The sequence below is a fragment of the Bombina bombina genome, chromosome 9, assembly GCF_027579735.1.
Source record: "Bombina bombina isolate aBomBom1 chromosome 9, aBomBom1.pri, whole genome shotgun sequence".
Lineage (NCBI taxonomy): Eukaryota > Metazoa > Chordata > Amphibia > Anura > Bombinatoridae > Bombina > Bombina bombina.
The window spans coordinates 97,411,350-97,434,382 of NC_069507.1; the positions used below are offsets into that span (position 1 = coordinate 97,411,350).

General features: G+C 36.4%; 1 protein-coding gene across 1 annotated transcript in view; it reads left to right on the plus strand.

The window, feature by feature from the left end:
- The window catches only part of REEP3 (receptor accessory protein 3), a 378,566-nt gene that overhangs the window by 182,445 nt on the left and 173,088 nt on the right, over window positions 1-23,033 (plus strand). Inside the window, exon 2 of the mRNA XM_053692267.1 lies at window positions 275-347. Within this exon, the coding sequence (XP_053548242.1) occupies window positions 275-347 (73 nt within the window). The remainder of the gene's footprint in view (window positions 1-274; window positions 348-23,033) is intronic.

Genomic DNA, 23,033 nt, shown 5'->3' on the forward strand with positions numbered 1-23,033 from the left:
GCTACAGGCAAATAAAGAAACTTTCAGCATGAAGTATTTTCACTGGTGAATCCTAACGTTTCAAAAACACTAGAATTTACCTTCACTTTAAAGTAAATATTGCTCTTATACAAACATATTTGGATCTGTAACATAATTACTTGTATCATTTTTATCTGTGTTAAGGTACATGATTAGCTAAGTCTTGAGTGAAAAGAAATTAATTTTTTCTGTATAAATTAGTGTTTGACACTATTCTAAAGGTTGTTTTTTTTTGTTTTTTTTTCTACTTTAGATTGGTTTTTGGTATGTTATATCCAGCATACTACTCCTACAAGGCTGTGAAAACGAAAAATGTTAGAGAATATGTAAGTATGACACTTTTATTACATAGTAATTATAATAAACAAAAAAAACTTTTGTTTAAATTAATGTGTATTTTTGAGTGCATTTTTTTCATTTTGAATATTATTCATTCAAAGGTATCTCTAGGGCAGTAGAAATTATATTCACTTCTATTTTCAAATATGCTTTGTTCTTTTAGTATCCATTGTTGAAAAAGAATAGGCACATATCATACACTAGTGGGAGCTAGCTGCTGATTGGTGCCTGCACACATTTCTCTCTTGTGATTGGCTAACTAGATGTGTTCAGCTAGCTGCCAATGTTCCTTCAACAAAGGATAACAAGAGAATGAAGCAAATTTGATAATATAAGTAAATTGGAAAATAGATTAAAATGGTATGTTCTATCATAATCACAAAATAAAATGTTGGGATTTCCTGTCCCTTTAATGTAGCCTGAATTAATATAGTTATTCACAAACTTTATTGCTCAACTGTAAGGGGCAATTTATAGTACATTTAATACTATGCAGCTAATATATATGTCCCTTTAAGATCTAGTGTCAGAGATTGTAAATTGTGTATTCTGCATCTATCTACTTGCTTTAGTTATGACTCAAGAAACTAATTATAGCAAGTCCCAGGTGTAAATGTTTTAGATACACATCAACAATGAAATGAAGCAATTGAAAGGGTCATTGTAATTAATGTCATCATTTTTACAAGAGAATTTCCCTTTCAAAAGACCATAAACAAAGAAGAATTGCATTTAAACAAATTCACAATAACAAGACAATGCAATAGCACTAAGGGGTAAATTTGTTAATGTGCGAGCGGACATGATAAGATGTAGCATATGCTGTCTGCATTTATCATTGCACCAGCAGTTCATGTGAACTGCTGGTGCAATGCCGCCCCCTGCAGATTTGCGGCCAATCAGCCGCTAGCAGGGGGATGTCAATCAACCCGATCGTATTCGATCAAGTTGATTTTTGTCCGCCGCTTCAGAGCAGGTGGACAAGTTATGTAGCAGCAGTCTTTGGAAACAAGGGGCATCAAGCTCCATACTGAGCTTGATAAATCGGCCCCTTACTCTGAATTTCAAATGAGCAGTAGATTTTGATTGGCTAAATTTTAAAATATGCTTAAATTTCCCACCCCCTGATAGCCCATCAGCCAATCAAAAGATGCATATACATATACACTATGAACTCTTGCACATGCTTAGTAGGAGCTGGTTCCTCAGAAAGTGTTTTTATAAAAAGACAATTTGACAATGGACGTAAATTGGAAAGTTGTTTAAAATTGCATGCCCTATCTGAATCATAAAAGTTACATTTTGACTTTAGTGGTCCTTTAAATGTATTATTAAAATGATTCAATTGCAAAAGACTTTTAATAGCGGCATTATAAAAATATATTAGTTTATTAAATTTGTAAAACATAATTATAAATATACATTTTAAACACAATATGCCTGCAAATATTTTTAATTAAGCTTTTATAAATAAAATACAAAGTCAGTTAAAAGTTATGACTTGTACTTTTGAAGTATTAGCACTGTAAAGTCAGCTGAGAACAAGAACAAATTTCAGCCAATCAGCCGTTTTAAGAAGTTTACAAATCTTATCTTATTTTGAAATTTGAACATCTTTTTTATGTGTTTAAGCTCCATAAAAGGGTTATAATTCAATCCAGAATTGAATTATAACATGTCTAGATATTAAGGAATAATGAAGCTAAAATATTAGTAGGAGCAGTATAAACTCCCAGAAAAAAAAAGTCAATTATTTTGACCAACCTAACTATGGCACTCATCCCTGTTCCCATGGATACAGGGTTTTGATATAAAAATAGGGGATTATATGCAGGTGAATCCTCCTATGTGGTATATACCCTTAAGTGTGCATGTGGACATTTATATAAAGGGGAAACTACCCAAAAAGTAAAAGATAGGATGGGGCAACACACATTCAACATTAGAAACTCTAATTTGAGACATTTACCCATTTTGGCTCATATACACGCAATGGGAAAATCAGGCAAATAAATAGCACTTTATGGTTATAGATCATGTTCCTAGGAAAACCAGGGGATGACAGGGATAAGGATTTACTATACAGGGAGGCAAGCTGGATCTGGACTTTGGGTACTATGTTACATAAAAGTATGAATAGGGAATGTATTGAAATCCACTATTATATGTAAGGTATGTCAAATTAATTTATGTAAATTATATAGGATGTGCAATGATGCTAGAATGTAGCATTTTACTCTTCAACAGTATTCAATATTATTTTAATATTGTATTTAAAGTTGAGTACTCTTAGCTTCCACATTGGGCAAAACTGGGTTAAAGTTATGTACTAGGCTATGGAATGCTAATCAGGCAAAATGATTGTTGGCTATTCATATATGCCACTCCAGTCATGTCCAGTTCAAGAGTGATAGCGCATTGCCATTCTGCAGTGGATTTTAACTAAATTTTTTAACTCCTTTGCAGAGATTAAACACACAAAGGCATGCATTAGGCAAATAAAAAAAAATGCTTTATCAGATTAGAGTATTAAACAATTTCACTATTAGATCACTTTAATGAATATACCCATTAGTTTTTATAATCCAGTTGGTTTACAGTCTGTTGGTTTTATATGATATGAAACAGGTAGAAATAAAGTTACTTGCAAATGGAATAAAAGAGAATTGTATTGCGTTTATTGATCTGTTCTCATGCTAACTTTAAATGACAGGGGAACAGAATGATCTGACGCAGACCTTGTACCAGTGGCTGTGCTGGGTTGTGCCGACACATTGTGCTCCAATGCTGGACATTATTGTTGTCATGTGACATTAATTGTGGCGCTATTATAAACCTTCCTACATATGTGATTTTGTCAGCCCCATGTTGAAACCCTCCCTGTAATTTTTATAAATTCAAATACAAATATATTCCGATCTTCATTATAGTGTGCACTAGCTAGTATATTTCTCTTCATGACTATACTCAATTTAGGATGCTCTCCCCTTTATTTCTGAGTCTTTGCTACAGGGATTTCATAGTTATTTGTGTTGTGTTGTTAAAACAAGATTTAAAGTGCTTTGTGGGAATTAAAGGGACATGAAAACCCAACATTTTTCTTTCATGATTCAGATAGTGAATACATTTTAAAAAAGTTTTCTATTTACTTCTATGATCAAATTGACTTTGTTCTCTTGTTATTCTTTGTTGAAGAGATAGCTAGACGTCTGGAGCACTACATGACAGGAAACAGTGCAGCCATCTAGCACTCTTGCTAATGTATAACATTGTTGCAAAACTGCTGCCATATAGTGTTTCAGACACGTAGACGCCCCTGAGCTTACCTCCCTGCTTTTTAACAAAGGATAACATGAAAACAAATAAAATTTGATAATAAAAGTAAATTGGAAAGTTGTTCAAAATTGTGCGCTCTATCTAAGTCATGAAAGAACATTTTTGGATTTTATTTCCCTTTAATATTATTTATTTTATTTATTTATTATCTCACTAATACCTCCTTTAATATGAAGCATGTGCAGACAGTCCGGCTGTTTTCCTTATAGTGTGAATAATAAGAAAAGGTATGCGTGTTTTATTGTAAGCAATTCTTTTCCTTATCTCAGTTCACATTACAGCATCTTTCACTCATTCATATGATAAGAATTATTATTTTTTTGTTCTGAAATACATAAACCAGTTATCTTTCTGTTCCTTATAGCTATATTTCCCTCTTGCAATTTTAATCAGAACAAGCCTCTTAAGCATTTTCCAGTATGGTAGTTTGCTAAATCATTACCAATCATGATAACATTTCCAACTTTTTTGTACTTTTCTTCATTTCTTCTCTCCCTGGCATGCTAAAACCTATTATAGTCAAAGGGGAAAAAAGCACATATGGCTTTTCTATTACTCTGCTTTCAAATCAAAGTGGTATTACTAAAGCATGTTTGCCTCTCAGCATAAGTGGAACAAAGAATTTAATTATTTTATTTCAACTTCCCCAAAATCTACTTTTAAAAATAATTATTTTATTGTTGATTTTTTTTATGGAACACGTTTGGATGTTCTGTAAAGGTTATAATGACCATGTCTTCCACAAATGCTTTAATCATAATGCTGAATGTGCTGTAAAGTATGTATGTATATGTGTGTATATATACAGTATCTCACAAAAGTGAGTACACCCCTCACATTTTTGTAAATATTTTATTATATCTTTTTATGTGACAACACAGAAGAAAGGACACTTTGCTACAATGCAAAGTAGTGAGTGTACAGCCTGTATAACAGCGTAAATTTGCTGTCCCCTCAAAATAACTCAACACACAGCCATTAATGTCTAAACCGTTGGCAACAAAAGTGAGTAGACCCCTAAGTGGAAATGTCCAAATTGGGCCCAATTAGCCAATTTCCCTCCCCGGTGTCATGTGACTCATTAGTGTTACAAGGTCTCAGGTGTGAATGGGGAGCAGGTGTGTTAAATTTGGTGTTATCACTCTCACACTCTCTCATACTGGTCACTGGAAGTTCAACTTGGCACCTCATGGCAAAGAACTTTCTGAGGATCTGAAAAAAAGAATTGTTTCTCTACATAAAGATAGCCTAGGCTATAAGATGATTGCCAAGACCCTGAAACTGAGCTGCAGCACGGTGGGCAAGACCATACAACGGTTTCACAGGACAGGTTCCACTCAGAACAGGCCTCACCATGGTCGAAGAAGTTGAGTGCACATGCTCAGCGACATATCCAGAGGTTGTCTTTTGGGAAATAGACGTATGAGTGCTGCCAGCATTGCTGCAGAGGTTGAAGGGATGGGGGGGGGTCAGCCTGTCAGTGCTCAGACCATACTCCGCACACTGCATCAAATTGGTCTGCATGGCTGTTGTCCTAGAAGGAAGCCTCTTCTAAAGATGATGCACAAGAAAGTCTGCAAACAGTTTGCTGAAGACAAGCAGACAAAGGACATGGATTAGTGGAACCATGTCCTGTGGTCTCATGAGACCAAGATAAACTTATTTGGTTCAGATGGTGTAAAGCATGTGTGGTGGCAACCAGGTGAGGAGTACAAAGACAACTGTGTCTTGCCTACAGTCAAGCATGGTGGTGGGAGTGTCATGGTCATGAGTGCTGCCGGCACTGGACAGCTACATTTCACTGAGGGAACCATGAATGCCAACATGTACTGTGACATACAAAAGCAGAGCATGATCCCCTCCCTTAGGAGACTGGGCCGCAGGACAGTATTCCAACATGATAACGACCCCAAACACACCTTAAAGATGACCACTGCCTTGCTAAAGAAGCTGAGGGTAAAGGTGATGGACTGGCCAAGCATGTCTCCATACTTAAACCCTATTGAGCATCTGTGGGGTATCTTAAAATGGAAGGTGGGGAGCGCAAGGTCTCTAACATCCACCAGCTCCGTGATGTCATCATCATGGTGGAGTGGAAGAGGACTCCAGTGGCAACCTGTGAAGCTCTGGTGAACTCCATGCCCAAAAGGGTTAAGGCAGTACTAGAAAATAATGGTGGCCACACAAAATATTGACACTTTGGGCTCAATTTGGGCATTTCCACTTAGGGGTGTACTCACTTTTGTTGCCAACGGTTTAGACATTAATGGCTGTGTGTTGAACTATTTTGAGGGGACAGCAAATTTACACAGTTATACAGGCTGTACACTCACTACTTTACATTGTAGCAAAGTGTAATTTCTTCAGTGTTGTCACATGGAAAGATTTAATAAAATATTTACAAAAATGTGAAGGGCGTACTCACTTTTGTGAGATACTATATATACTGTATATATATATATACATACCAATTCTCAAAAGTAAATACATTTATTAATGTGCAAACGGACATGTCCACTGTACATCAATAAATGCAGACAGAATACGCTGTCGGCATTTATCATTGCACCAGGAGTTCTTGTGAACTGTTGGTGCAATACCGCCCCCTGCAGATTCGCGACAGGGGTTGTCAATCAACCCGATTGCATTCGATCGGGTTGATGTTTGGCCGCTGCCTCAGAACAGGTAGACAGGTTATGGAGCTTGATAAATACAGAGCTTGATAAATATGCCCCTAAATATATACATATATATATTTTATATATTTATATTTAAAATTCAACAAAGTAAAACATTTCTTTGATTGTAAATTTAAAAAAAGAGTTTTTCATAATACATAATCAAGGATATTTCTGTGCTAAATAAACCAACTTTTTATGTGGGAGTTGTCTATGTCTACCAGTGAGCAAACAATACCAAGGTTGCACGTCCTGTTAGTTTCACCTTAACTTTGAACAGTTTTGAAAAAACCTTTGCCATGCAAAAGCCATGGTCAATTAATGATAATTTATATACAAAGCAGACAGGGCAGAACATTCTTTTTCTAGGCCCCCTGCAAACTAGATTTATGGGGCTCCCTTTGAGCTAAGCCTCAATGACAGCGCAGTGCTAGACAGTGACTAGCGCATGACTGCTGGGCTGGATTCTTCCGTGTCAAGAAATGGACAATGGGCCCTGTCAAGTTGGTATGTTGTGTGAGTGATTTTATTTTAATAGATGTTTACACAGATGATACACAGGACAGTTTCTACAAAATGTGTCGCCCAGAGCAAAATTCCAAAATGTGCCCCTCCCCCCAAAAAACATAAAAGAAAAAAAAAAATCTAATGTGCAGCCTTTACCCTGTCAACCTTACATGTCTCAGTGCATTCATGAGCACCCGAATGTGGAAGAAGGCAGCCGCTCGCAGTGTTCGGCTCTTTTTGGGAGCTGGAGTGCAACACACTAGATCTTGGTATGTTGCACATTCACAAACAGAAATCCGGCTCTGAAAACAGCTGAATGCCACGTGAGCAGCCTCCTTCTTATGTATTGGGATACTCACAAATACTACAAATGCACATGCCTACTTTTAATCTAATATTAAAAATTAAATATAAAAACCACACCATTTGTAGATGTTGGTGTCCTGAAGTTACTAGAGTATGCCCTTCATTCCAAGATACATATGCTATTCATAGGGTTACTGCGTGTTGAGGGTGTATTGCGGTTAATGTCGCACATGCAAATTAGTATTTTCCTTGCAAATTGAACAAAGGGGTTACATGAATAGAGCTTTCCTGTAACCTTAAGAGGTATGATTGTGCTTATGTATTAGTTAGTTGTGGTAGACCTCCAAGTCCTTTTCGGGAGCTTTTCGGTTGAAAACTTGTTTGCGGTGATCATTCGAGAAACTAAGCCACCAATTTGGTCAGAAAGCAAAAATCCTTTTTGGGAGCAAATTGCGATTTAATATATTGTGATGAAGGCCATTTTTAGTACAACGTCCATTTAAGCTTTGGCATCAGCAGACATTTTTCTAGGGGGTGGGGCAATAACATAAAACTGCCTAGACATAATATGATTATGGCTGAAAATGATATTGTTTTAAATTCCAACTAGCAAGAAACATACGTTGAACTCGTACTAAATTATGCTTACTGGCTAATAGGTACAACTCCCCTGACTCTACTGGAGGACTGAGAACAATAATCCATAACCATCAAAAAATAAACTACATTCATAAACACAGGGATATCCAATTTTGCATCAAAAATAAGAATGCTATATAAAAAAAAAAAACAATTCCGTTGATATTTGAATGTGCGATGCCTTGTTCAGTTAATTGGCTGTGGGTTATTAGTTTTCAAAAACCATTGACCAATCACGTTGATATTAGCATATGTAAATCCTTGTACAGTTTGTTGACTAGTGAGTTTTTAGTTTTTAGTTCCAGGAGTCAGTTAACATGGCAATGTACTGCACAATATAACCATGAAAATGGTGTGATTTCTGTTTATGAATCTAGTTCGGTCCAGCAATAGTTTTTATTGGGGCCCCATAAGTGTGCTGCCAAGACCCTGAGAGAATATAGACTATAGGAAGCTATTTTGATTTAAAATGATGACTTCAAGGCACAAAAGTGAGTTTCACTTAAATTATTATTGGCAATGGATATTGTATTTGTACAAATATTACTGCTGTCACAAGATTCACATATGTGAGGAACACCATCTGGTTTCCTTATCCATGGGAATTCTGTACAGTTTGTAGACTAGTGAGTTTGTACAGTTTGTTGACTAGTGAGTTTTTAGTTCTCAGTTCCAGGAGTCAGTTAACATGGCAATGTACTGCACAATATAACCATGAAAATGGTGTGATTTCTGTTTATGAATCTAGTTCGGTCCAGCAATAGTTTTTCTTGAGGCCCCATAAGTGTGCTGCCAAGACCCTGAGAGAATATAGACTATAGGAAGCTATTTTGATCTAAAATGATGACTTCAAGGCACGAAAGTGAGTTTCACTTAAATTATTATTGGCAATGGATATTGTATTTGTACAAATATTACTGCTGCCGCAACCACAAGATTCACATATGTGATGAACACCATCTGGTTTCCTTATCCATGGGAATTCTGCTTGCTCATTTATTTAGAGTAATCAGAAGTCAGAGAGTCTACATATCCATGTGTTAAAGGATTAACCCTGCGGTTGCTGAAAATTCCTCCAACAGACAGTACTATCCCTAGAGTTCATATAAATAATATTATCAAATGAGCATTTTCAATGACTGCATTTCTTAACACATCTGATTGCACCTTTCAAACCATTGTCATACCTAGATAGAATATCTCCCAATTGCTGCCTCACTTCCTCTGTATTGAAGGATTGCAGGCTCAAATATTTTTGTACTTTTCTTAAAAGTTTTGTATAATGTAAATAGTTACTAGCCCGGAGGGAAAAAGGCTCTAGTTCACTCATGTTGAAGGAAAAGAAGCCACATTTCTTTCTTTTTCCATTGCAATTTCTTACTCATCTGAGACTAGTGGCCAAGTAGAAATTTGCAGACACAGGGATGCACTCGCTGGGACTTACAAACTCGTAACGTTTCAGGGTTTCACCCCCTACCTCAGACACAAATAAAATGATAATACATTTGTGTCTGAGGAAGCTTTTCTGTATGAATTTCAGAAGCACCCTAGACAGTTGTTTGCTTGGAGTATTGCGAGTGCTGGCTTTGGAACATTCTTGTAGATATATATATATATACATTATATTCACAAATTAAATTAAGTCATTTTACAAACAATTCAAATTTACAAGAAGTAAAATACACAACAGTCAGCATTGTCCATATTACAAATTAATATTAAGAATCTTTTTTGACGATGAATCAGGATCTGTAAGCTTATGACAATTTAGCTTCTAAGAGTAGAGAGCTAAAATATTTAACCCTACTGAGATTCTCAAGCTTTAAAGGGACTCTGAACTCAATGTTTTTCTTTTGTGATTCAGATAGAGCATGCAATTTTAAGCAACTTTCTAATTTACTCCTATTATCATTTTTTCTTTGTTCTCTTGCTATCTTTATTTGAAAAAGAAGACATCTAAGCTTTTTTTTTTTTTGTTCAGCACTCTGGACAGCACTTTTTTTATTGGTGGATGAATGTATCCACCAATCAGCAAGGACAACCCAGGTTGTTCACCAAAATGGGCCGGCATCTAAACTTACATTCTTGCATTTTAAGTAAAGATACCAAGAGAATGAAGAAGATTTGACAATAGGAGTAAATTAGAAAGTTGCTTAAAATTTCATGCCCTGTCTGAATCACAAAAGAAAACATTTGGGTTCAGTGTCCCTTTAAGGTCCAAGAGACCGATTTATCATCGGTCTGTTCGACATGATCCGCTCAGCGGATAATATCTGACAGACATCGATCAATGCTGACAGCATAAGCTGTCGGCATTTATCATTGCACAAGCAGTTCTTGTGAACTGCTTGTGCAATGCCTCCCCCTGCAGATTTGCGGCTAATCGGCTGCTAGCAGGGGGTGTCAATCAGCCCGATCTGAGGATCGGGCAGATTGGTATCCGCAGCCTCAGAGCAGACGGACCAGTTATGAAGCTGTTTCCGGTTAGCCTGAAGGCTTGCGCGGAAAGAGGGGCATCAAGCTTAATAATTCGGCCCCCAAGAGTGGCCTTAATTATTTTCATACTGAATAATTTCTGCCATACAACTTTTCTAATTTAGGTGTATTTTAGGGGATCAAAGACAGTGCCATTGTTTTCAATGTCGAAATTTGTGTCATAAAGAGTAATGTTAAAAATAGAGGTTCACTGTGTATCAAGGGAATTTGCAAACTCTTTATTTATTGTGTTCTTTCTAATTCTAGAACCCCTGCCTCAATACTTCTTGTATGAGAATGATTTTGCTGTTTTGGAGAATATTGTTTGTTAATCTGCTTTTGAAACTGTGATCTGGATTTAAGGGGATAGTCTACAATAAAATTGTTATTCTTTGAAAAGATAGATAATGCCTTTACTACCCATTCCCCAGCTTTGCACAACCAACATTGTTACTGTATTTTATTACATTTAAATTTCTGCCTGTTTCTAAGCCACTTTTATCACATGTTTTTTTTATTTGCTTTTCACAACAGCTAGATAGTGCTTGTTCATGAGGGCCGTATAGATAACATTGTGTTCATGCTCGAGGAGTTATTTAAGAGTTAGCACAACACAGTATTAAATCCAAGTCAATAGATAAAAAATAAAAAAAATAATGTGATCAGGGGGCTGTCAGAAGATGCTTAGATATAAGGTAATCACAGAGTTAAAAAGTATATTAATATAACTGTGTTGGTTATGCAAAACTGGGGAATGGGTAATAAAGGGATTATCTGACTTTAAAAACAATAACAATTCTATTGTAGACTGTCCCTTTAAGAGATGTATTGTCATTCTGTCTAGTGGTATGATAATAAAAAAATAGGAAAATGTGTAATTCTTAAAAATAAAATGTGATGTGTCTTTAAGGAACATCCGTCCATCTAGTATAAAAAAGGAAGAAAAAAAAAAGGAAGCAAACAAGTAACAAATCGAATTGATTTAAACTATGCTCAGACAATGGAAAGCCAAATCAAATTCAGCACCTGTGTTTAAAACTTTCAAACAAGCTCTACACAGACAGTTTTTGATTGTACAACATGACTTGGTATATAACTTTTAGAATATAATGTAGAAATGTTCTTTGAAAAATGGAACTGGAAGATTTTAAAGTTAGAATTACAAGAACAAAAGCAATTAGTGCAGAAGTTTGAACAAACTCAATATATATCACTATTGTAAATGAAATGGAGAATGGTGTTATACAACAGATTAAAATATAAAAAATGGTGGTGCGGAGCCAACACTGAAACGGAGCAGTCGCATGTTTACATAGCACTAGCTACTTACTATTCTTAAGTATACAATTGACCACTCAAATCAGTCCAGTTTTTAAAGCACTGTATTGACAGAGACACAAGGACCCTAAATGTGAAGCCTGGAATCTAGAAGACATCTGAAGCTAGCGAAATTTTGCTTCTTAATTGGGGCCCTTCTGCGGCTGTTCCGTAGAGCGGCCATTTTCAAGATCCTGTAAAGTGAGAAATGAGATACAAATACAATGGCACTTCTAAGCTATACCTTTCTGGATATGCTACAAAGCCTGCTACGCAACCATTTTCTGCGTCTTGAGATGAGCATGATGGCGATGTGGGGAGAAACTGCAAGTGCAGACACACAGTGCATTGTTCCGGCAACCCCAGGAGCCGTTCCAGCTTTGAAGCCTAAGGTTAGACAGACGGTTTGGGAGAGGGCTGAATCAGCTCAATCTATGTCAGAGCAGAGTGACCAGCAGGGACAGATGAACACAACAGATTGGCAACAAGGTTATGGTGGGAAAGTTGAGGAGGCCACTATGAGCTCTGCTGTCCCTGACCATTCAACAGATAAGGGCCACAGTATAGATCTTTCAACGCAGGGACTTGAAGCATTGGCCTTACCGGATCTCCACACTAACAGATTACAGTGACTGGGTATAAACAAATGTGGCTACACTTATGGCGTGCTAGGCACTCTTTCTATTGTCCCCATAACGCAGTCGGCGTTGGCTAGGACAGCGGGGCTTCTTACAGTAGGCGGGAGATAAATTCCCCATTTACTTACGACTCTCTCCTACCGAATTGTAACCCATGAGACACTTGCTGATACCATCATATTTATTTTGATACATAAGGACAACACTTCTGCTGGACGGACTTGTTGTTTAGTCATTTATTAGTTCCACCTTTTTTTCAGTGCCTCCAACATGCTTCCCACGCTTCATGAGCTGATTGTTGCTGACTGTCCCACTCTGGAGCAGGCTAGTACTATTCGTGTATGAAGCACTGTATCAGAACTCCCTTTCACTAAATATTATATAAATGCTAGAAAGTTCTGTCGCTAGATCTAATCCTGTTTTATACAATTGGCTGTTTGAATCCATAGAATGACTTGCACTGCAGCTCAGTTTAGTGGACTTGTTAACATACTTGCAAGATGACTATTTATATTCTGAGTCGTTTGTATGCTGTAAAATGGTTTCCCATATTAAGTTTTGTTCCTATATATGTCTTCTTTTTTAGTGCAGTATACTATATTTAGACGAGTTGTCTCTTATCTCCTTGCTACAATGGTATAATTAGCTTGACAGGGTGAGATTTTCTAAACCTTAAAGGGACACTGTACCCAAATTTTTTCTTTTGTAATTCAGAAAGAGCATGCAATTTTAAGCAACTTTCAAAATTTACTCCTATTATCAATTTTTCTTCGTTCTCTTGCTAGCATTATTTGAAAAAGAAGGCATATAAAGCTTTTTTTTTGGTTTCAGTATTCTGGACAACACTTTTTTATTGGTGGATGGATTTATCCACCAATCAGCAAGGACAACCCAGGTTGTTCACCAAAAATGGGCCGGCATCTAAACTTACATTCTTGCATTTCAAATAAAGATACCAAGAGAATGAAGAAAAATTGATAATAGGAGTAAATTAGAAAGTTGCTTAAAATTTCATGCTCAATCTGAATCACAAAAGAAAACATTTGGGTACAGTGTCCCTTTAACATTCTAAAGAGCATGGTTTAAAATATTATTATCTCAAAGGTCCCTATATTTTGTAATCCTCGTTATAGAGGAGAAGTATATAAGTATACTACATAAATATCTAGTTTTATAGTTAATTAGGAAAGCCTCTTACATAAGGATCTACATAATTAGCAATATTCTTCTGTGTATTGTGTTTGTTAGACGTCTCCATAGATGTGTACACCTCTGAATGTCTTGACACCTTTGCATTTTAAAAGCTCCCTCTGTCCCCATATGTCAATGTTGAAGGCTTGTTACAAAAGTTTTATTTTCGATTCTGTTCCTAGAGTAAATCTTTGGGCTAGCACTAATAATCCTATCTTAACTAATGGAGGTCGGGCTGCCGGCGGCCGAGGCAGCAAGATTCTCTTCCTCATTATGCTAGCAAGGTGCAAGACCTAATTTACACTCAAGAGATTTGAGAAAGATTACTGTGCATACACAAGGCTAACTTTCTATTAGTGCCCATATAGTAGCCATTGACTGCACAGATGTCAATGTAAGCAATATACTAGTGCACAATGAGCTTAAGTTTCAAGGCTAACATTGAAGCTAATTTTTAGATACCTGAGACACCTTTCTTTTTCCTCAAATAATACTCCCTAACCTGCCCCAATTTATGGCGCTTCTCCTCGCATTATCAATGGTTTCTATCCCCAAGATGGCTTACTAATACTACTCCTAAAATTTGACAAGCTGCTCCCTTAATGCCTACTAAATTTGTTTACTTTACGTTATGATACCACAGTTTGCTTTGCCTTTCTTTCTTAAGGAAGCACGACTAGTAGATATATCTTGCTTACTATACTTTAAACACCCCCCCCCCCAAACATAATAAACCTCCTAAATTTTGGAGGGTTAACTATGCGGTTTATCTTGCCTATACCGCATCCTAAATATTATAACATACCTACTTATCTTACCATATTATTTTAAAAATAAGAACGACACCTTCATTGTCAATATCATTTAAAATATAAATTGCTAACCTACTTCAAGTTTATAGGCTCACTCACATTACCCATTTTCCTCTTCTAGAGTTCATTACAAGTTTCTAGAGGTACAAGAGTTGCCTCCAGTGTCAAGTGAGGAAGTACATTATGTTAAGAATATGTAAAAAAAAGAAAAAGAGTTTGCAGTCTTCTGTATAGCATTTCTTAGGATGTGAAATGTATCTATTTACAAGCTGTAAAGTTGGAATGTAGTATCATTGATGTTTGTCTTATAATATGTTATTCCATAAATATATAAAACAATTTGCTTTCTCCTTTTTTCATTGCCTATTAAAATGGAGAATTAATAGGATAAGGGATAACTTAAAGGGCCATAATACCCAAATGTTTAAACACTTGAAAGTGATGCAGCATGGCTGTAAAAAGCTGACTAGAAAATATCACCTGAACATCTCTATGTAAAAAAGAAAGATATTTTACCTCAAAAGTTCCTCAGTAGCCACATCCCATTGTAAAGGATTTCTAAGCAGCATATTAGTATGTCTGTCCCGGGACAGCTGAAAGAATGAGCCTCGTGCACTCTCATGTTATTTTTCTATTCAGTGTAACAATGAAATCTCATGAGAGTTAAGTCAAATCTCATGAGATCACAGTAAAAGAGTTCATGACCTCAGCACTGTTGATGCTGATTGGCTGCTGTTCATTTCTTCATTTCTTTTTTTTTTACCTGCAGCTGGGAGCAGCTGAGTATAACTTTTTACACAGAACTTACTCTGGTGAGCTGAGGAAATTGTGAGGTAAAATATCTTCCTTTTTTACATAGAGATGCTCAGGTGACATTTTCCTGTCAGCTTTTTACAGTTATACTGCATCAGTTTCAAGTGATTTAGCATATGAGTATTATGTCCCTTTAAGTATAGATTTATTATTTGTTGCATAGGCTGGTTAGGATATGATGTGGCTTAGGATAATGGAAATATTATGTTGATGTAAACAAATTTTGTCGGTATAATACATTATGAATATTATTGTTTAATGCTTTTTCTTCTTTTATGTTAATTGCTTCAAAATTAATAAAGAAGTACAATTTTTTTAAATTTAAACTGTGTAATTATCAAAATTGATCATGTTGTGGATTAAAGGGCTATACAGTCCTTGCTGTCTAGTGAAAAAAGGAACAAACAGGTGTCAAACAAATTGACTTAAAGGGGTCGATTTATCAAGCGGTCAAACGGCCCCAATGCACCTGTTTCCATGCGAGCCTCGTCAGAAACAGGAGTTAAGAAGCAGGAAGACCGCTGCTCCTTAACTCGTCCGCCACCTCTGAGACGGGGACAGCAATCAGCCTGATCACATACGATTAGGTTGATTGACACCCCCTGCTAGCGGCTTGTTCAATGATAAATGCCGACAGTGTATGCTGTCGGCATTTATCGATGTCTGCCAGCACATTGATAATTCGGCCCCAAAATGTTTAATGATCAAAAAATAAATTAATGGTGGTGTGTTTTAAAGGACGTATTGTCTCTACTATCTAGTACTGGGGGGAAAAAAGAGCCATGAATAGAAATAACGTAACATTTTTTCCTCCATTGTCTCAATTTTAATTCCCTTCAATATTACATCATTTCTAACAGATGCTAAACTTAAAGGTGATTGGTTTTATTAAATGGAAAAACAATATTTTTTTAGGTCTTAATATACTATCCCCAACAATCATTTTTTTTTTATATTCTATCATTTGGTGCTTCCTTAAAGTGATGGTAAATTTAACCCCTTAACGGGCTACGTCGCTGATCGTTCAATAGGGCTATTAGAGTAGGCCTGCTGGAGGGAGGATGTAGTAGCGGCGTCTTTCTGCTGCCGGTGAGACCTGCACTATTACGGGCCAAAAGACTCTTAATGACCAGTGATGTATAGGGTATGTCCTGGTCATTAAGGGGTTAAATAAACATTATTAAACATTCTGAATCTGATAGAGTCAAATGCCTTTTATTTGTTCTGTTGTATTCATTTTCTTAACCCCTTTCCTCCTGCCCAGTATATTCTTCCTTTTTTTCCCCTGAGGTGATGTTTGCACTGCACATGCAATCAACTTACTAGCCACACATTATTTTTCCTTATTGCTAGCTATGCAACTTTTTCACACTTTTTTGTTGAAGATTTCTTACATGTCATGATATATACATACAATAATAGCATAGTTTGAATCTAGGGAAAAAAATATGTATGTGTGGGTTTCTCAATAAAAAATGGTCTACTGTAGGGCTTAAATGTGAGCACCATCTAGAATACAAAAAGAGCTCAGCACAGGGGTGGGAAATGGCTCAGGAGTTAAGGGGTTAACGTTAGCTGTGGGTCGGCCAAGCCTGATCTGAACATAGTGTGTAATTATGTGCTGCTGATTGGTTCGGCAGCCATGTCCAGCTCAAGATTAAAAATGCATTGTCACTTTTAAAGGGACGGTATACACCAGTTTTCATATACCTGCATGACACTACTATAAAGAAGAATATGCACAGATACTGATATAAAAATCCAGCATAAAACCTTTTAATACTCCAACTTTATCACTGTTAATAAGATTAGGCTGGAACACCCACTGAAATGGGCTGAGAAAGCAGGAAAAGCAGACCCCCCCCCCCCCCCTCTCCTGCATATGAAAATACTCATTACACAAACAGGAGCAAGCAGGAATATGTAGACATCAGTATACATCTTATACTTTGGGGCTTAGTTAGGAGTCTGACAATCAGCAAAATTATATTAAAACATAAGCAAAACTATACATTGTTACAAAAACACTCCCAGATGGGCTGTATAAATAGATCATCTACAAAACATTTTTGCAAATAAAAATCCAATGTACAATGTCCTTTCAAGTGAACTTAAAATGGACCCTAAACCCTCTGAAATGTACTTTTCAGCTCATTTACAACTGTCTCTAACTGACCTTTGCAGGAGAGATCAGATAAGGAACAGGCTTTTTTAAGCTAGGATAACGTAATTACAACATGGTGCCTCTCATTACTAAAATCTTTTTTCTTAACAATGTAAACAACTAATATAATAAAAAAAATCTGCATATAATGTATACACAGTAGTGCAATAAACAAATGCTTTAGTATTTTCTTGTTGCAGTGATGTCCTTTTATAGTGACACTAAACCCATATTTATTCTTTCAAGATTCAGGTAGAACATGCAATTTTAAGCAACTTTCTAATTTACTCCTATTATCACATTTTATTTGTTCTCTTGCTATCTTTATTTTAAAAGCAGGAATGTGATGCATAGGAGCCGGCCCATTTTTGTTGAGAACCTGGGTTATGCTTGCTTTTTGGTGGGTAAATGTCAGCCTCCAATAAGCAAGAGCTTAAAATTTCATGTTCTATCTAAATCATGAAAGAAAAAATGTGGGTTCAGTGTCCTTTTAACGAATAGACTCATTAGTCTTTATAGCCTATGCCAGAAGAGTTTCAGTACATGATGGGGTTTTTTTTGTTTGTGAAATGTAAATAAGTAGTTATAAAGGTGCTTACAAGTTGCAAATCCAGTAGAAGATAACTGCATCCCATTCATTGATCTGTTCTCATCTCAACTTGAATCACAGGTGAATAAAATGTTCAGCTTTGGACCAAGCAATGCACAACTTGCTGGTCCCGAGCCTTCTTTAAAGGGACAGTCTAGTCAAAATTAAACTTTCATAATTCAGAAAGGGCATGCCATTTTAAACAACTTTCCAGATTACTTTTATCATCAAATTTGGTTTATTCTCTTGGTATTCTTTGTTGAAAGCTAATCCTAGGTAGGCTCATATGCTAATTTCTAAGCCCTTGAAGGCCGCCTCTTATCTGAATGCATTTGTTTCACAGCTAGAGGGTGTTAGTTCATGTGTGACATATAGATAACATTGTGCTCATGCGCGTGGAGTTACTTATGAGAGGGCACTGATTGGCTAAAATACAAGTCTGTCAAAATAACTGAAATAAGGGGGCAGTCTGTAGAGGTTAAGATATCAGGTAATTACAGAGGTAAAAAGTATATTAATATAACCATGTTGGTTATGCAAAACTGAGAAATAGGTAATGAAGGGATTATCTATCTTTTTAAACAATAACAATTCTGGAGTAGACGGCCCCTTTAAAGGGACATAAAACAGGTTATTTCAAAATAATTTTCAAAAATAAGCAAAATTAATTACATAGCTAAGCTGCCTAGAGAAGCCAACGCCCACCCCACCCCCCCTTATCAGTGTTTAGACACAGGCATTGTATTTCAACTGAGTTCACAACTTCTAGGAATGCTCCAGCAGATAATTACTATGCATTTGTGCATTCTACCAAAAGAACAATAGATATAGATACAGCCATAGAAGGAAATGTGTGGGGGAGTTAGAGCTTTACAATTTAGAAACTAAAAAGAAAGGGTTAATGGCGAGGCACTGCAGTATAAATTTGCAGGTAAAGTAATTAAAGTATATAATATTATATTTTGTCTTTATCCCAACTTTTTTTATGTCCCTTTAACTATGTGTGTAAACTCTATGTTGTGATTAAATGCATATTTTTTTAAACAATAGTGCAATAATAAAAATGATAGAGCACATTATATTTCAATATTGTCCCTTTATGCCACTTTAATGAACTAAAAGTATTGCATAGCATTGTGTGGTTCACACTGAATTAGGTCAATATTTCCTTTGTAGTGAGCAATATAATTCTTTAATGTGATTAGGTGTTTGTTATTGCGTATTTTCTTTGATGCAAGATTGTGAGCAATACATCACAAAATGTTGTTGCTGTTAAATTTAGAGTTTTACTGCGTGCACCTATAGAAGCACCCACACTATCCAGCATGCATATCTTAGCACAACCTAGGCTATAGTTTGGGAGCAAAAAATTAAATTAGAGCTTGTAATATGAGTGCAAAAATAGGTACACTATTGATTGTGCTTGAGCAATATTAATGCACAATACAACTAAAATTGGCCTAGATTACAAGCGGAGTGCAAAAATGTTAGCGCTTTTGTGCGTTAATATCGCTTAAGCTCAATCAATAGTGCTCCTATTATTGCACTCATATTACTAATTTTTAGCTCCCAAATAATAGCCTACGTTGCGCTAACATCTCCATGCTGAATAGCATGGGTGCTTCTATGGGTGCACACAGTAAAACACAGTATTGCTCAAGCGCTAAGACGATAGTGCACAAGTATTGGAGTTCATGTAATTATGTGCTATACTATTACTCAGGCTCTAAAAAGCACTACATTTTACAGCGGTATTTTGGATTGTGCTTGAGTTCAACACTTAACCAACCACTTCTAATACAATCACAATGAGCAAACTAATAGCTCTCCCTGCACTACCCATTAAAAGCATTGGACTAAAAAAGCTTCAGCCGTGCTACTTGTAATACCATCCACTTGTAATACCAAATTGTGCATTATTCGTGCAAAATATAACACGCTCACTTGTAATCTAGCCGATCATTTTTTGTGTGCTGATACAAGGGGCAGCACTAAACATTTTTTGAGTGCACTAATTCTGAGTTCTGTCCTACTATCCCTCTGAGGCAGCCATATGTCCCTATTTGCAGAATTTTCCTTAGACCTGCCCAATACTACCCAGACACACTCTCCAAACCAAGCTGACACACCCACTGGCCAGACATGCCCATTATCCCACCCACTGCCCCATTTAAGACCACGCCCCTCCCAGCATGCCACCACCCACAAAACACCTCCCTCAACCTCCAAAGTCACTAATGCCTAGCCACAAATGTTAGGAGGTATGTCAGTGTGCTTTAGCTTTGATGAGAAGCAGTTTTACAGGACACTTATATTAGCACAAACAAGTATAATAAATACTATTTCAGTGACAGCTTTTACTGTGTACGTGGAACATCCATATGTATGCAGCATGCACATGCAATGACAGCTTGCAACTACTCAAAGAACTGAAGGGTGATGGTGACAGTATCACCAAAATGATATGAACCACACCAAACTTTCTGAGCAAGTACAGGCTTTCAACATGTGTGCATGTGGCATACAGACAGATGTTCTTTATGCAATATGCTGAAACTGTTTGCACTATTATATATCTAACTGATCTTTACTATAGATTTATTTTTTATCACAGTTCCTATCACTGCCTAGAGATTTAAAGAATATAAATAATAATTTAATTAAAATATTATACATGTAATTTACAGAGAGGTTTTACGCTTATTCCTATAGCATTTAGGGGCACTACCATGCAAAGATATTTGTTACCAAATCCGTCTTGTTTCATAATATTATTACTCAACTGCTTTTGGATTAAGATTTTTTAAGTTTGTTTGTTTTTGTTGCGACCAACAGTGGGAGTTTTAATATGTAGTACAGTTCTCTGATTTTTTTTTTAAATAGATTTTCTTAGGGTTACCAGGTGTCTAATAGTCAACCGGACAGTCAAGTATTTTAGCAGTCTGTCCAGTAAATTAGAAAGTTGCTTAAAATTGCATGCTCTTTCTGAATCATGAAAGTTTAATTTTGACAAAATTATTCCTTTAATTTTGTATTTTCTGTTCCTTTAAGTTGCTTCCATTTTATATGGATTTCTCTAAATTATTGATGGGTGTTATAACCTGCTATGTTTAACCCCCCCATTTTTAGTGATTGACATTGGGGCATATGTATCAAGCTCTGAATGGAGCTTGATGCCCCGTGTTTCTGGCGAGCCTGCAGACTCGCCAGAAACAGCAGTTATGAAGCAACGGTCACAAAGACCGCTGCTCCATAACCTGCCCGCCTGCTCTGAGCAGGCGGACAGACATCGCCGGAAATCAACCCAATCGAGTACGATCGGGTTGATTGACACCCCCTGCTGGTGGCTGATTGTGAGCTGCTGGTGCAATGCTGAATATGGAGAGCGTATTGTTCGCCATATTCAGCGAGGTCTGTTGGACCTGATCCGCACTGTCGGATCAGGTCCGACAGACCTTGATAACTATGGGCCATTGTGTGTATGTCTTTGCGATTTGAATCAGTGGCAGAGTGTGATATTTGTATATCTAATAATCAGAAGAATTCTATTCATTCATGTTTTCAGCCTTTAGTTACAATAAATTGGTTGCGTAAAATAGAAAAAGGAAATAATAGCAGCTAGAAATTAATGTCTCTTTCTCCATGGAGACTGGGTATTTTTTCTCCCATTAGAATTATGAAATTACATTTTGCTAGGATACAAAAACAAGGCTGTGAAGGATAAGTAACTTTGTTTCCATGGAAACTAGCGTAACAGAAGCATGATGTACAGGTGAAAATTAACCTTCTGACAAGTATGGATTGAAAGTCCTGAAATAGTAATTTGAAAGTTTTTCGTAAACAGGAAGTCATTGTTAATTTTGTAATTAAAACTGATTTTTTAAACTTGTTTATTCTGTATTTGCTGTAACAGGAGGTCACATATTACTCCCTTTGAGGAACACTGAATGCGCTTCACACCTATTAACCAATATAATATTTTATTTATATACACAGCACATATAATGTGATTAATCTATATGAAATAATTCTGTATGTCCTAAAGAACAACGGAGTGCATAAACACAAAGCTTTAAAGGACATTAAATAGCAACATTACACCATATAAAGGGCTAGATTACAAGATGAGCACTAATTTATTAATCAAAACTTTAGCTTGTGGAAAGAGTCCTTGGCCAGATCAGTTTAGTGGCACATAAGTTTAGAGATATTCTAGTTCCACACCTACTGTCTCTTTTTCATTATATAGATCAGGGACATTCTTTCCCTAACTCCAAGCAAGAAGCCCACATCACTGTTTTACTGATACCAGGGAAAAGCCCAGACCAAACGGCTAATTTCAGGCCTATATCCCTTCTTAATGTGGATCTACAAATTTACTCTAAAATTAGCTAGTAGGATTAACCCTTTTCTAACTTATCAGATACAGCATGATCAAGCAGGCTTTGTGCTGGGGAAAGAGGGAAGAGACAACACTATTATGATTCTTCATCTTATACAGCTTGTTATGTGAACAATATACCATCTTTCCTCCTGTCAACAGACCCCGAGAAGGCTTTTGACATGTTGGACTGGTCCTTTCTGTTTCGTACATTATAAACATTTGGATTTCCTGATAAATTTATTTCTAAGATCTTCGCATTATACTCAAATCCCACAGCAAAAGTAAGAGTCAATGAGATATTATCAGAGTCATTTAACATTAAAAATAGAACAAGACAGGGATGCACATTATCACCTTTATTATTTGATTTATCTATAGAAATCTTAACATTATAAATTAGACGGAATCCGGAAATTAAAGGAATCTCTTTAGCACTAAATCAACATAAACTAGCACTTTTTGCAGATGATCTTCTTTTGTTCCTGGCTTCTCCCTTGGGCTCTCTCCCCGCTGCACAAAAGACATTGGAAGATTATGAAGTCATATCTAACTACTCTATTAATTTCAATAAATCAAAACTTTTTCTCTTGCAGATGCCCCCTCATGATAAGGTTTCACTGCTGCAAAACACCCCATTTATAATTTCAAATTTCAAACCAAGCACTAAAGTACCTTGGTACTTTTCTGTCCCCAGATCCATTGCAACTTTTCAAACTTAATTTTCTCTAAAAAAAATTCTTCACTAACTTCAGCTTGGCTTCCCAAATCAATCTCTTGGATCGGTAGAATTAATGCAGTGAAGAGGAATTTTCTACCACAAATAT